At 47.1% G+C, this 16,099-nt stretch overlaps 2 protein-coding genes across 5 annotated transcripts in view; one reads left to right on the top strand and one right to left on the bottom strand.

The window, feature by feature from the left end:
* Positions 1-296: 296 nt before the first annotated feature.
* Positions 297-14,865, bottom strand: LOC130544526 (translation initiation factor IF-2-like). The gene is made up of 4 exons (XM_057316633.1): positions 14,754-14,865; positions 13,791-14,556; positions 12,976-13,134; positions 297-7,267 (listed from the first exon to the last, which is right to left on the bottom strand). The coding sequence occupies exons 1-4, from the start codon at positions 14,863-14,865 to the stop codon at positions 7,165-7,167; spliced, it is 1,140 nt and encodes a 379-aa protein (XP_057172616.1). The 3' UTR covers positions 297-7,164.
* The window catches only part of AMPD3 (adenosine monophosphate deaminase 3), a 49,875-nt gene continuing 47,265 nt past the window's right edge, over positions 13,490-16,099 (top strand). The window contains exon 1 of one of the 4 annotated variants that reach the window (XM_057316821.1): positions 13,490-13,556. The gene's annotated coding sequence lies outside the window, so the exon portion shown is untranslated. Of the gene's footprint in view, positions 13,557-13,666; positions 13,751-13,983; positions 14,078-14,411; positions 14,652-16,099 lie in introns of those variants that run through there. The other 3 variants (XM_026486087.4, XM_048217419.2, XM_057316822.1) reach the window with 3 other exon arrangements.

The raw sequence follows: 16,099 nt of genomic DNA on the forward strand, positions 1-16,099 counted from the left end.
TTCTTCTTGTGGTAATTTTGGTAAATTTTATTCTAGGGAATTTGTATATTTTATCTTAATCTTCCAATTTATTGGCATAAATATGGGCACACAGAGTGTCAATTTATTAACATAAAGTTGTTTATGATATTCTCTCATTATCCTTTTAATGTATGTAAAATTCATAGTGATATCCCATTTTTAATATTTGATTTTGGTATCAGTGTTGTCTCTCTCCCTTTTTTTCCCCTTCAGATTTGTCTTGCTAGGGTTTTTTTAAAAAAATATTTTATTTGTTTATTTAATTTAGAGGGAGAGAGAGAGAGAGAGCGAGCATGCGTGAGTGGGGGAGGGGGTGGGGGGCAGAGGTGGAGGGAGAGGAAGAGGGAAAGAATCCCAAGAGGACTCTGCGGACTCAGCTGAGTGAGGAGTCTGACCTGGGGCTCAATCTCACAACCCTGAGAAAGTGACCTGAGCTGAAACCAAGAGTTGGGGCTTAACTGACTGCATCACCTGGGCGCTCTTTGCTAGGGGTTTATTCATTATATTAATTTACTCAAAGATTAAGACTTTGGCTTTGTTGATTTACTGTACGGTGTCTTTTTTTTAATTGATTTCTGCTCTTACCTTTTTGCTTCCCTTCTCATTTTTTGGGGTTTAGTTTGCTGTTCTTTTTCTAGCTTTTGAGTTAGAATCTTAGATCACTGGTTTTCAAACTTCCTTATTTTTTATACATAAATTTAAAGGTTTATGTGTTCTTTTAGGCATTGCCTTAGTAGTGTTATTGGCCACACAGCCTCCCCCCTCCCACACATCAAGTAGTCCGAGACTCAATGGAGGGGGGACTTGCATGAATCTCTGAGTCACTGTTTGGAGGACAGCCATGCAGAAGAGCTACCTGGCCCGCACCGGCTTGTGATGTGTCCGGCTACTGAGTTTTCTGTCTGGCTTATTTGTTTGTCTTGTATATGTTTGCTATAGCCTAGCCTGTCTTGGCTGATATAAGAGGACACGTCTTATATCAGCTCCTGTGTTGGTCCCCATGACAATTTCCCATGACCGCTTCTCTTTTATTCCCCCAAATATCAATATTAGAAGATTCTTGTTATAAGGCATTTTTACTGAAGATGTGGCGGGTAGTGAAGGGGTATTAGCACAGTACAGAAGACAATAGGAAACAATGATAAATTTAACATGCCTCCCCCTCCCTCTCATAGGGAATTTTTCATTGTCTTTTCAGTCTGGCCCTGCCCTGCTGTCAAGTTTTGGGGTTCCTTTCTCTGTTTCTTCTCTCCCAGTTCATAGTGTTTTTTCTTCCCACCCCTCCTGTTCCAGAGCATCCCAAACTCTCCAGGTTTTACATAGACCTTTTCCTTACCTTGGATAAAATAAAATTCCTAGTCACCGTGTCTTTCCTACTGGTCAAAGCACACCCAGAGGTCTGGGGCAGAAATGTGGCTGTCAGCCGCCTGATGGAGAATCAGAGCAGGCACTGCAAGCTGAGAGGACTTTCCCCCAGAACCTGGAGTTGTATTTAAAAAGGTCTTCTTACCATTTTCTTTATATGCTCAAGTTTTTACTTATTTTATTTCACTTATTTTATTTTTCACATAGTTGAAATCCTGCCCTGCCTCCTACTTTTATGATTTAATGTTCCATCATGAGTATTTACTATATTACTATATGATCTTGGTAAATATTATTTTACGTTCACATTTTTTTCCTATTTAAAAACCCGGTGATCAGTATTTATAGGAAGGACAGGCAACTTCCTGAAACCCCAACCGCTGCACAGAGACCATTTAACAAATCGGCCTGCATGACTTTGGCAATGACAGCTCAACAGAAAAATATTCAGAAAGTCTGGAGTGGAGCATCTGGGTGGCTCAGTCAGTTCAGCTTCCGCCTCCAGTTTTCAGCTCAGATCACGATCTCACGGTTGTGAGATTGAGCCCCCATCGGCTCCATGCTAGGGTGGAGTCTGCTTCAAATTCTCTCTCCCTCTCTCTCTGCCCCTCCCCTAATCGCTCAGATTCGAGTGCGCTCTTGCTCAAAAAAAAAAAAAAAATTGGGGCATCTGGGTGGCTCACTCATTTAGAGAGCCTGCCTTCAGCTCAGGTCATGATTTCAGGGTCCTGGGATCGAGCCCCGCATCGGGCTTCCTGCTCAGCAAAGAGCCTGCTTCTCCCTCTCCCGCTCCCCCTGCTTGTATGCTCTCTCTCTGTCAAATAATTAAATAAAATCGTTTAAAAATAAAAGAAAAGAAAGAAAATCTGTGGGGTGACTGCTTGGACAAAGCTGTCCCTTACTAACCTATAACAGAGCCATGGTCCTGGTGGGACAGCATGGTGTCCTGAGAAACAGGACTGCTGGATTCAGATACATCTGGGTATGTCTGGAGCAGTTGCGGGGAGGGGGCCAGGGAGCAGTCTGTTGTTAGAAGGGTTTCCCTAGGAACCCTTGGGAAAGGGTCCCTCCTGTGAATGTGGCTCACAACGCCCTGGCCCTGCCTCAGAGGGAGGGGCTATAATGGCAAGTGAATAAAAGCAGGACGACGTCATTGAAATTTCTGGGGGGGTATCAAAACTTCTTCCTTTGTGTTCTCCACAGTAGTGACCTACAGAGGAGGGAAGGGGTGGTGTAAAGATCCTCCACCCCCACCCCCCACCTCCTTGATGGATAACCCTGGGAAACAGATTGGGCACCGTTGCCTGAGCCATCAGCCAAACCAAACTATGCAAAAGGAGGGTCTGAAGAGTTGCCATAAGAACTGGCCATGATAGGGGCACCTGGGTGGCTCAGTCAGTGAGGGATCTGCCTTTGGCTCAGGTCGTGATCTCAGGGTCCTGGGATCGAGCCCCACATAGGGCTCCCCACTCAGTGGGGAGTCTGCTTCTCCCTCTCCCTCTGACCACCCCCCCCCCCGGCTCATGTTCTGTCTCTCTCAAAAAAAATCTTAAAAAAAAGAAGAACTGGCCATGACTTCAATGTTCAGTCTCATGGAGAACCAGTCACCAGCTAACCAAAAGTCAAGGGAAGTCAGAGGACCAAAGCGATAACTCAGCACCATTCCCAGATCCTCAACTGAGGAGCGAGAACCTGGGAGGGGCAGGTGGGCTCAGCCAGGTGCCTGCAGCCATCAGGTTCATAGGAAGCCCTGTAGGCCAGGTGAGAGGCAGGAAAACCCTGTGCAGAAGAGTAATCCCTGCACAGATGTTTAGTGCGGGGTCTACATACACAGATAAGGCTGTGAGGAAGGGGACCCAGCTTGGAGTCTGGATTTATTGGAAGCCTGCTGTGTAATCAGTGCTGCTGCTCTTCAGACTTGCCCTTTCAGGCCCAGGAAGGTAACACCCTGAGGTTATTACCCCTCGAATGTTGTACGAATGCTCATGGTTTCCTGCATCCTTCCCACATCTTTCTTATTAGTCTGTCTATTAAATTATCTGTTAAATCAATTATCCCAATGTGAATGTACCATCCATTTGCTACTAGGACACTACTGATACAGTGCTATTCTGTTGATGGCGCTGGGAAGGCCCCCTGGGACTCTGGCTCTCAGCAACCAGCTCTGGAGACAGAGGATGAGGACGAGGTTCAAAATGGCAAACCCCTGCAGGGGAGTTGTGTGAGAAAGACACAACAGGTAAGGATAGAGACTGTGATTTCATTGTCATACTTCAGAGGTCCCTGGTAGGAATGGAAATTGGCAATGCATTTAGGCCCGACACATCGGGATAGGTAGAGATTAGATAGATCCAATTTGAAGCAGGGTGGGGCGGTGCTATTAGGAGGCAGAAAGGCTAATAAAGTAGGACTGTAGTCCAGGACCATGAATCACACAGATTTTATTCCACTTGCTCTCTGGAGAAGAGCTGAGCAGAAGGCCAGATAGACTCAGGTTGGATGAGTGATTAAAGTTAGGGCCCATGAGGAAGGAGTAGGGTGGGATGGCTGGTACCTGGCGCTGGGGTTCCTACATGGGGTCTGGCACTAATGGGACCCTCTACAAATTCGGCAGAAGAAATGAAGATGCTTAGCAATGAGCCTGCTTCTCCCTCTGCCTGCCGCTCCCCCTGCTTGTGCATGCACTCTCTCTCTTGGACAAACAAATAAATAAAATCTTAAAAAAAAAAGTAGAAATGAAGATGCTTACAAAACAGGGTAGGGAGGACATTCTTCTCCACTGACTTTCAGAATATACTCTCATGGAAGGAATGTTTGAGAGAGACAGTACTGGAAATATTAAGAAAACCCAAGCGGTTGGGGAGGGTGGGCATGAGGAATTTTAAAACAGCTTTGTTATAAATTTAATAAATGCTGGAAAAGTGACAGGATTTAGAAAACTTAATTAAAAAAAACACCACCCTGGAGCACTAAATCTGGTTTTACTTACCCAGGCCATGTGGTACTTCCCTTAGTAAACTAAAGAATTTATAGACATTGGAAATTGAGGTTTTATTGTGTAAACTTAGAATGTGCAATCATGAATACATGACAGAAATAAAGTGGAGGGAAAGAGCTGTTGTATCATTCCCCTAAATTCTCCCAGGGCCTTTGCACATGCTGTTCCCAATGTCTGGAACCTTCGTCTCCTTCCTCAGACCTGGAAGAAGGTCGGGTTTTCTTGTTACGCCCTGATATAACTCTTACCCTGTTCCTTTACAGAACTATCACTATTGGAAGTCATGCCTTCATGGGGTCATTTGATCAACGTCATGTCTTGCTCCTTAGTTGATACCTCCATGAAGGCAAAGGCTATGTTCTGATCACCATTGTTGCTCTAAAACCCAGTGCCTGACACCTGCCAGATGCTCAATAGGTATTTCACAGGTGACTGCCTGAAGAACTTTTAAAGTATGTCAAATTAAGACTGGCTACCCAAGTAAGAGAAGGTAAAGCATAACATAATTCTGGTAACCTGGGCCTATATTGCCTGCATTTCTCCATGTAAAGACATTCTTCCGACACCACACTAGTGAAGTGGGAGCATGCTACACCAGCATGGTAACCGCTGACATTGGGACCTGATGAGGTGGGGTACTGAAGCCTTTACTTGGGTAGAGTCCTGCCCTTGTAGCATGAGAGACACATAACTCCTTTGATTCCCCCCAAATTGCCAAAAGGCTTTCACTAAACTCAGAGGTCTTGGATGTTGGAGTGGCTGTTACAGCTGTGCGAATCATGGTGCACTGACTGACCCGGGGAAGTTCCGAGGTGGGGAGGAGGTCTAAACTGCCCTGTGTTGATACTTTTCTCTGCTTTCTTTGATGTGAGATTTTAGGCCTGTTATCATCAAGTTAATCATGAAAATCTACGGCAGTTATATTTGGAAAGGAACACTATGCCTGGGCAGAGTTGAATGTGAGAAGAAACGCCAGTGTCATTGGTCAGTGATGCTACGGAGCTGCTCGGTGTGGCCGAATGGGAGGTAAGTGGAAATGTGATATGATGGCTTCATTCAAAGACATTGGCACATGCCCTCTGACTTTTATCCTTCCTTCCTCCCATCTCTTTTCCTTCTTCATCACTTTCTCCGTCCCTCCCTCCTTCCATCTCTCTCTTTCTTTCAAGAACACTTAATGTGAAATCTACCATTTCAACAGATTTTTAAGCATACAGTACTGTTATCTATAGGCACAATGTTGAACAGAAGATCTCTAGAATTTTTCCATCTTGCATAATTGAAATTTTATATATGTTGATTAGCGACTTCCCATTTCCTCCTCCCCCAGCCCCTGGCAACCACCATTCTGTTCTTTGTTTCTATGAGTTTGACTATTTTAGATAACTCATATAGGTGGAATTATGCAATATTTGTCCTTCTGTGACTGGCTTATGTCATTCAGCACAACGTCCTTAAGGTTCATCCATATGGTTATATAACACAGAATTTCCTTCTTTTCAAAGGCTGAATAATATTCCATTGTATGTGTATGTCACACGTTCTTCATCCATTTATGTGGATGGACATTGAGATTTCATCCACGTCTTGGCTATTGTGAATATCGCTGCAGTGAACATGGGAGTGTGAATATCTCTTGAGATTCTGATTTCAATTATTTTGGATAAATATGTAGAAGTGGGATTGTTGGATTACACGGTAATATAACTCAATAGCAAAAAACCCCCTAATAACCTGATTTTAAAAAGGGCTAAAGACTTGAATAGACTTTTCACCAAAGAAGACCTACAAAAGGCCAACTGGCATAAAAATCATCAAGGAAATGCAAATCAAAACCACAATGAGATATCACCTCACACGTGTCAGGGTGGCTAGTCTTAAGAAAACAAAATTCAACAAGTGTTGGTGAGGATGTGGAGAAATTAAAACCCTTGAGCACTGTTGGTGGGAATGCAAATGGGTGCACTGCTATGGAAAACAGTATGGAGGTTTTTCAAAAAATGAAAAACAGAACTACCATGTGATCCTTCGTCCTGCTTGCTCTATGATACATGTATGTAATGGCTGAAGATCTAGCTATAGGCTCTTAGCAAATGAAGGGTGACTGTTAATTCCCACAGGCTGAGGGTCACACTCAGGGGATGGTAGACTGGTGGCTGGAAGAAGTCTGAGGATTTGTGAAGTGTCCATAATTCCCAACCCTGAACTATTTAGTGAAAGAAAAAGAAACTTTTATTTATCTCATTGTTATTTTAGGTTTTTGTTACCTTCAGCTGAACCTAATTTCAATGAATACTTTTGGGAATACTAGATTATTGGTAAACAATTGCTTTGGCTACATTTATCTAGAAAGGATCTGAGCTTTGCCATAGGTCACTGGGAATTGATCTGATTCAAGTGGGGAATCTCTGGGGTGTGACGTAGACATAAAATATGCCAATGGGTCAGTGACTGAGGCTCACCTTTTGGGGACAGTCGACAGATGATAGATACTGGTAGCTTCCAAGTGATTTATTTCTCTTTCTCAAAGACTCAGTCTTTAGAAAAATCATGAGTGATGGGAACTTCTGCCCACCTTGAGCCGTTAGGGGCTTGTCCAGTATTCTCTCCAAGATTTCTGAAGATTCTTGGGAAGAGCTTCTGTGTCATAGTGACCTTTGGGTTCTCTTTCCTTGTTATGTGCTAATCTTCTTTTTCCCCTGGCAACTGCCTTCTTTTCTTTCCTGGGTTATTTCAGGGTGCAACATGACTCTTCCTTCTTTGTTGCCTCAGAGAACCTCTTAAATGGCTTTGCCTGAAGGTTTGTGGATAGTGGGATAGCAGATAAAGAGTAAAGAGCCATTTGCCCTGTTCACACTTAATGATGAAAGGAAAACAGTGGAGCTGTGAAGGAACAGTTTTTTAAAAATTCAATTTTTGATTTTTTTTGGTTCTTTCTACAATGTTTTGTTGTAGTAAAACATAGAACACAACATTTGCTGTTTTAACACGTACAATTGTATATGCACATTTTACGTGTATAATTCAGTGGCATGAATCATGTTCACAATGCTGTGCAACCATCACAATTTTTAAATTTTTGACTTCCTAAATCAAATTCTTTTCCTTCAAAGATTTATTTATTTGAGAGAGAGAGAGAGAGAGCACAAGGGGAGGGACTGAGGGAGAGAGAGAGGGAGTGACTCTCAGGTAGACTCCTCGCTGAGCGTGGAGCCATACTCGGGCTTGATTTCATGACCCTGAGATCACGACCTGCGCTGAAATCAAGAGTCAGATGCTCAACCAGCTGAGCCACCCAGGTGCCCCTCAAATCAAATTCTTATGCAGAGTCCTCCTCCCTCACTCAATGTGTTATTACCCTTAGTGAGATCATAGGCTCATTCAAATAACAGGAATGCAGGAACTGGAAAAGTCCCTATGCTTCCCTCTGATACAATTTTAGCTACTCCCATTCCTCCAGATGTTCCTGAGACTCCACTGAGCTGAGGGTGGATTGGGTGTTGAGTACTGTCTGGAATCCAACGCTCAACGGGAAAGCAGACACTGAGGGACAGGATAGCTATATACTCTTGCTCCTGGCTCAGCCTTTGACCCCATCACTCACTGAATGGTTGGACAGGCAGGTCCGAACCAGGGATTGGGAAGAGGACAGTCTGAGAAGGGGGAATGCTAGAAGCTGCAGCCAGGAGGGATCTTGGAAATGAGTATGGCCTAAGGAGAACGTGTGTGAGTGTGTGTGTGTGCATGTGCAAGGGGCAACGGGGAAGACAGCATCTCTGGGAGACAGAGGTCGCAGCCTTATCTGAGGCTCTACTCTGCCCACCACCCTCTTCCCCTCCCAAATAATTCTAGAGGGCCACAGTCATGCTAGAATTTGACATCTGAATTTCAAAATCTAAGGTAAAAGATGAAGGGAGTTGGGGGCAGATGATTTGGGAGTTCAGATAATGAATTAAATGTGCAGGGCTGTCTGAGGTTGTGACTTCCATTGTAGAAGTCCAAGTGCAGAGTCTCACCAGAATGGTGTCATGGCTGATGGGAGAATTCTGGAGAGAATGAAAGACGCATAGACATGGGAATGAGCTGGTGGTGAGCTTGAGCAATAGCCTAGGGTTATCTCCAAGTCCTGGAGAGAAGGCAGAGACAACAGGCCCATCTTAGATGGGGAAGGGGACTGCTAATTGCCAGACTTCAATTTAACTGCAGAGATCATGTGCCTGTGAGCACACAGGCGTGTCCTGGGGAGTGTCAGGCCCCCGACTATTGAGAGAGAGAGAGAGCGTTTTGTGGTCACATGCTGCGGGTCCAAGCCTCAAACACCCACTCACTGACCTTCCTTCACTGCAGTGCCGACAGGAGTGACTCTAAGTCCAAGGTCTCCAGCCACCCCCAGACTCAGTACCAATCCTACCCCGAGCTCTCTCCCCTCTCCCTCTGCTTCTGTCACAACAGCTCCATTTCCAAGGCTGAGTGCACGTGCTCTGGGTCTAGGGCCCAGCTCTCATTCACACTAATTTTCGAAGTTCTCAGGTTTGGCTCTCTCCTTTCCAGAAACCCATTTCAGAAAGAAGGAACCAGCTGTTAACTGTAATGGGACTGTTCTGCCCACTGTCCATCTCTAGCTTGCTCAGGGCTGATTGGCGTCCAGAGACTTAAATTCCTGGGGGAAGGATTTGAACCTCAAATTGGAGTGAGAGGCAAGTGGGGGGAAGGCTGTCCTTCCATTGTGACACAGCATCGGCAGGGCCCACAATAGCCTTCAGTGCCCAGAGCCAGGAGCGCTGCCCTGGGCCCTCTCCTTCCAGCCACCATGTACTCCTGATGTACCTATTTCTGCCCATGAGTTCAGTCCACTCAATAAACAGAAGGCCCCAGGGCACTTTGTCTGAAAACTGGATGCATTTGATGGGGCTCTGCTAAAACACCCAGAAGCAGAGCCCCTCTCTTATTGTCTCCTGGGGCGAGATTTTGCCTTCTGTAATCCAGGAGACTATAAAAGGGGACAGAGAAATTGGGTATTTGGAGGCTGCCATGTCCATCTTGGATGTGGCTGTACGTTATGTTACAATCACCCAAAGGAGAGCATTGGTGGGGGTGGGGGGTGGAGCACAGATCCCAAACACCTCTGGGTTGCCAAAAATGCTCGAATAACGCCCCCCCCCCAGTGGTATCAGGACTCAGAGCACTATTGGAGGTGACCCACAGCTCTGATCCCAGTGCTCTCTAGGGTGTTCAAGTCTGAACGACTGGAGCATGGGGTAGATGGGAAGAGAGGAGGAGACAACTCAGGAGGTCTGCCACTGGTGGCAGAAGCATGGAGAAGAGACTGGCGGTGCTGCTAGGGATGGGAGAGGTGGTTGTACGGGCAGAGACTAGTGAGGTGGTATTCACATGGAACCGAGGCAATGGCAGGGATGGAATAAATCAATGGTCTTCAAAGTGGGTGTGTAAGGTGATCTATTGGCATGTAAAAGAAAAATTAAAGCTTCTATTTATATTTATGTTTTAGACTCAAAATAAAGAAATTAAGATTCACTTATATTTACTACGTGGATTGACACAGGCGCCCTAATTCATCCCTTGCTTCAGGTGTCCCTGTCACGTATCGTAGTTAAGGTGTCCTCAGGGAAGAGGGGGGTTCTGCTTCACAGGGTAGGGGTGACTATGGCACCCTCACTGGTTTAGCTGCTTTCAAGTGAATCACGAAGTCTTATGAATTATTTGTATCCCAGGTGGTAGAAAGATAGATTATATCATCTAATTATCATTTAACTAAGCTAATTCTCACAAAAGGGACAGGTGGCTTGAAAAGATTCCTGCAAAGAAATCCACAGATTGAAAATAATACAAATAGTGCAAGCAAAATCAAACTCAGAAAAATGGCAGAGCTAACAATTTCCTGCTACTCATATGAGATCCATTATGTTGATTTCTCTGGGAAGGGAGTAGACCAGAAAAAAGTTCAAACTTGGAATGTGGGTTTACATCACTGTAGTTAACAACTAACCTAAGGGTATATTGGGCCTTGAGGTATCAGTTAATAATAATACAAATGTGCCATTCATAATCAGTAAGACGTGTGAATTCTACACAAGCAGAGCGTGAAGACACATCTCTACAATTTTTTGAGGGGGAATATTCCAAGTCCTGCAGTACTTAGTTGAGTACTTTTGCGAGCTATTATTAAATGCAATAAACATGTCTAAAAATCTCTTTTGAGCAAAATCCCTTTTACTTAAAAGTAAAAGGCAAAATGTCAGCGTCATTGGAAAAAACCTCTGTTCTATTTGCCATTGTTCGGGTGACTGAATCAGTACAGAGGGGAAGACGATGCCAAACAATGCAGTCTGTCGAAAGACACACAGAAAACCCTGTTGAAGATCGTAGAAGAGGCTCAGAACACACGAGGTGTGTGCACATTGCCGGCATGTTTCTCCCTACCCCTCTGCCATCCTGTTCAATGATGGCAAACATAAAGAAATACTTTTTGTGATCTGCAAAAGGAAAGATATGTGCAATGTGAATGGCTTATAACATGATGTGGGTGTTTTTTTCTTTTAAAGATTATTTATTTATTTGAGAGGGAGAGAGAGAGAGAGAGCACAAGCAGGCAGAGGGGCAGAGGGAGAGAATCCATAAGCAGACTCCCCACTAAGCCCAGAGCCAGAAGCAGGGCTCCATCCCAGGACCCTGAGATCATGACCTGAGCCAAAAATCAAGAGTCAGACACTAAACTGACTGAGCCACCCAGGAGCCCCAACATGCTATGGTTTTTATGCGTAGAAGGAACCACTGATGGAGCGGCCGCCCTGACTGGAATACAAACTGGGAGCCGGGAGCAGTGGGGCTGCACATGAAACTTGTCCGCTGCCTCACTCATTCACAAATCACAAGCTCCTTATTGTAACTGAAGTTGGAAGACCACACGATACTACAGGGTGTCAATAATACGGCTCATTTGAACACAATCTTAAAATACTAGAATCTTTACAATACTTTGTAATGAAATGTGGAATGAGACTATGAAATCCTTTACGTTACTCAAAGGTTTACTGATTAACCCAAGGCAAAGAACTTAAGCACTGTGGAATTTAAAGATGAGTTTAACAAAAGGACCAAGGATTCCAAATTTGCTGACCTCTGATGTGCTGGCTTGTGATTGTCACGGATGCGTGTGTATGCATACACACACATTCACACCCAGTGTATCCCTTAGAGAAAGGTGATATTTTCGCAATGAATATAATTGTGTTTTAAAAGAATCATGTTATAGGGAAAGACTTTTGAAAACTGATGTTTGGAACTGTTTCCATTATCATGTGATTTTAATGCCAAAATAAGTGTGTCATTGTCACCTATATAGACTGTGCTACTGGGTGTTGTATGTAAGTGATGAATCACTGAATTCTACTCCTGAAACCAATATGGTGGTCTACGTTAACTCACTGGGATTTAAGTAAAAATTTGAAAAGAAAAAAAGTAAAATAGAATATAAATGTAGTCACTAAATGCGGGTCCTGGCTAGTGCACTGGTTAAGTGTCCAACTCTTGGTTTTGGCTGGGGGTTGTGATTTCTGGGTTGTGAAACCTGCTTGGTTTCTTTCTCCCTCTCCCTCTGCCCACCCCCTCAAATAAATAAACAAACAAACAAATAAATAAATAAGTCTTAAAAAAAATAGACTATGCTAGCTATAGTCTTCATAATTAAGAAGAAATACACTTTTCAATCCACTTTACAATCTTCCAAACGAAGAGTTTCAAGAGTTTAAAAATATCCCATCGATGGGGCGCCTGGGTGGCACAGCGGTTAAGCGTCTGCCTTCGGCTCAGGGCGTGATCCCGGCGTTATGGGATCGAGCCCCACATCAGGCTCCTCTGCTGTGAGCCTGCTTCTTCCTCTCCCACTCCCCCTGCTTGTGTTCCCTCTCTCGCTGGCTATCTCTGTCTCTGTCAAATAAATAAATAAAATCTTTAAAAAAAAAAAATCCCATCGTTAAAAATATTCACAAAAGTATCTGATGAAAACATCATGAGAACGTGGGTTTCACGGGCAAAGAAGAGCTTTCTGGTGGAATTTCACATTTGCAAAATTGGTAGATGGGATTTAAACGAGAATTATGATTTATTAAGTGTAGTCAAAGATAGAATTCTCCCATTTGGGTCTACTTATCTTTGTGAGATATCTTTTTTTGGAGGGGTGGCAACAACAGCCATTAGGACTAAGTATTGACATTAACTGAACTTAAAAGCATACTTTGTAGTTTCATAAAATATTAAACTAAGATTTATTAAAACCATTTTTAATCATGTTGCTCTCCCTAAACAGATTTTTGCAAATAACTTTAAAGTGAAAGGAAAAAGGTATATTGTACCATTCATTAACAATGAAGTATTGTCTTTACCATATCCTTTGACATCAGCTTTAGGTATGCTTTATAATATGTAATATATGAATACAATTGCATGTGCATATCATTTATAAGTAGGTAGATTGCAAATACCAGGCTGTGAGGTAGAAGGAATAAAATGGTGCTTAGAGGAAGCCACTATGCAACAGCAGCTGGCACAGGGAAGACACAGTGGGTACTCACTAATGACTGGTTCCATTTCCTCCCTTGGTGACACATTTCACGTGAGAGATGAAAAGGAGAGAGTCAAGGATGGCTCCCCAGTACGGCCTGGAGTGGGAGGTGGTGCTATCCGTCATTAAGACTGGAAACACAGGAGCAGCAGCAGCTTCTGGCACGTTCCTGGAAGGAAATTAGGAGTTTGAGTTTGGGACTACAAACCTCCAGTGGAGACGGACCCCAGGAAGCTGGATACACCACCTGCAGCTCTAGGACGTCCTGGGTTGGATGTGAGTTCAAAAGTCATCGGCAGGCAGGAGGTCGTTGAAACCACAAGACTGGGTAGGCCCGCAGAGTGACAGAGGAGACAGGCTGCGGTGGGACCTGGGGGAACACCACCATGGAAAAGCCCAGCCTTGGAGGGTGAGAAGGTGGAGTCACCAAGGTATGCAGGAGATTTGGAGAGATAGGAGCAGGCGCCAACTGCGGAAACTTTCGTGCTCCCAGCGATCCAGAAAGGAAGGCGTGGTCAGCAGGCTCGAAGGCTGGGGAGAGGCGCGTAAGGGGCTACAAGGCACCGGCTGGATCGCTGGATCAACTAGGAGGTCGGTCGGGACTTGGAGGGGCGGGTGTATAAGCTGGAGAGCCGGAGGTGGGAGCAGGAGTGAGTATGGGGGTGTGAGCGCGCGTGTGTGTGCGTGCGTCTGTGTGTGTGCGCGTGCTGGGAGGGGCAGGAAGGTGATCCAAGGGACCAGGCTGACGCCCGGCTGATGCCTGCCGGTCCCTTCAGCCACACGGAGTAAGTCACCTGTGTGGGGGCCGTGACCCCAGACTCTCACCTTGGGAAACGTCCTGGCGAGGGAGGTGGCTCGGGCAAGTCGGAACACCGGGGCAAGCGCTCTCGGGCCCGGCGGGTGGCCGCGGAGGCGAGTTCCGAGGAGCCGGGCTGGAGGCTGACCCCGGGCTGCGGCGGGCGCGCTTCCGGCCGGCGGGGGGACAGGGCGGCCGCCGCGCCCCTGGCGCTCTCAAGTTTCCTGTTGGCAGCGCCGCCGGGGCGCCTCAGGTAGCGGCGGCCCGGCCCGCGCCCCTCTGCTGCCCGCTCGTCGCCTCTCCGCTCCGCGCGCAGGTAGGGCTCCGACCGGGGCGGCGCGCGGCTGGCGGGCTTCTTCCGTGCGGAGGCGGCTCTCCTCCTCCCGCGGGGCCGGCCGGGGGCCTCGGGGAGGCCGGGGTGCGGGCGCTCGGGCGCCGCCGCGCTGTGCCGGCAGAACGCTCGGTCCCCGCCCCCGCCGCGGGCTGCACGGCCGGCTCCCGGTGAGCCGGCCGGGGGCGCGGCCTGGCCCGAGTCCGGCCCCGGCCCCGGCTGGCTGCGGTGCCGGGCAGCCCCTCCGCGGTGCTTGCCGTGCGCCCTGCGCCGCGCCGCCAACTGCCCTCCAGCCCCGCGGGCCGCCCCCTTCGGGCCCACGGCAGGGCCCCGGCCCCGGAACCCGATGAGTGCGCGCGATGCTGCGCTGCTGACCTTGGGCCCGCGCCCCGCGGCCCCGCTGCCCAGGACGCGAGCCGGAGCCCCCGGAGGTCGAACCTCGACTCTGGGTTTCCCAGGCCACCCTGGCGGCGGCGCCAACCCCGGACTGAGCCCTGCCCGGGCCCTTGCCTGCGCTCCTGCCCTGTCTCTGCGGTGGCCTGGGGTCCAGAGACCTCAGGTGAGCCAGCCTCATCTCAGCTCCCTGGCGGCCTACACTGGATTCGCGAGGGTTAGAGAAATTCAAGGGACCCGGGACATGCTGTCACTTAAGCTGCCGGACAAGTTTCCAGGTGTTTGACGACCAGCTGGATGCCCGCTGCTGGGATGGGCTTCCACCTAAAGGCCGGGGGATGGACAGAATGACAGAGTGTGGGTTCATTTGAGGCCTTCATCCTTACCCCTTTGGCTCTCTCCCAGCATGGGAGGTGTCCTGGCCTCTGGAAGTCTGCTTTCTGCGCTTGAACTTCCTGGTAGCTGCTATGCCAGTGGAGCTCCTAATGGCTCGCGCAGCTGGCAGAGGCCTCTGGGGTAAGTTTTGAGAGACCCTGGAGTAGGAGAGGCATGCTAACTACAGTGTCATTTCCCCACACTGTTAGGTACTTGTATGTGTCTGGAAGCTTGGGGGTGAAAAATTAGCAAAGGAGCCAGGTGAAGCTGGAAGGAAGGAATTTTAGCATGGCCCTGAGCCCGTGTTGGCTCTCCCCCTTCAGGTGGTGACCAACAATTGGCCAGCTTCAGGGAGAAGCTGATGGTGGCTGGAGCCCTCATGGGAGAAATTCCTCCCCTGGCTGTGAAGCATCAGTGCTGAGTGGTAGTTGAGCTACTAAGCCAGGAAGACAGAGCCCCTGTCAGCTCTCACCTCTCCAAGTGCTGGCAGCAGGCTTGGAGCAAGAAGCCTGGGCTGAAACTCTGAGGGGCTGGCTTGCTGTGAAGTCGATGGAACCGGGCTGCCCTGTCTCAGAATCATGGAGTTTGCCTGGGTGGGTTCCCGGAAGACTCTTGGACCTTTTAGCCCCACCCTTGGCACACCCTTAGTCCTTCCGAGATCCTAGATGACGGATGGGTAGCTTTCAGCCAGGTCAAAAAGTTCTTTGAGAGATGAGGCCTGTTTTTCTTGTCTGGACACTAGGTGAATAACTCTTCAAATGGCCTCAAAATCAATCCCAGATCTTAAAAATATCATGGGCAGATAAAATATAGCCTTGCGATTAAGCAGGGAGATACCTTTTCTCCCCTAAAGCTCGTTGGCCTTCCTGGTTCTTCCCCCAAATATATTAATCTCTTTGATCTTCTGAGTGCTGGCTGCATATCTCGGAGAGGAGACCTTGTCTTTGGGCTTTGATATGTAAGGGGCTAGGGCATAGAAAGATGGGCTCGTGGTTGGAACACTGGCCATGCAAAGTCAGCAAGAAATAGCATCATAGAGGAGAAGGCTATTTCTCCTGATCTGGTTTCACATTTAAACACGGTTTCCTTCTCTTTGCTCCCAAAGAGGAGCTTGAGAGAGTGCCTGGCACATAATAATGCTCCGTAAGTAATATTGAATAAAAGGATTCAGTGTCTAGATGAAACTGCATGTTTGGTTTCCTAGTTGGACTGCCTCTTCTACCTCATATCATGATGAGA

The sequence above is a fragment of the Ursus arctos genome, unplaced genomic scaffold, assembly GCF_023065955.2.
Source record: "Ursus arctos isolate Adak ecotype North America unplaced genomic scaffold, UrsArc2.0 scaffold_22, whole genome shotgun sequence".
Lineage (NCBI taxonomy): Eukaryota > Metazoa > Chordata > Mammalia > Carnivora > Ursidae > Ursus > Ursus arctos.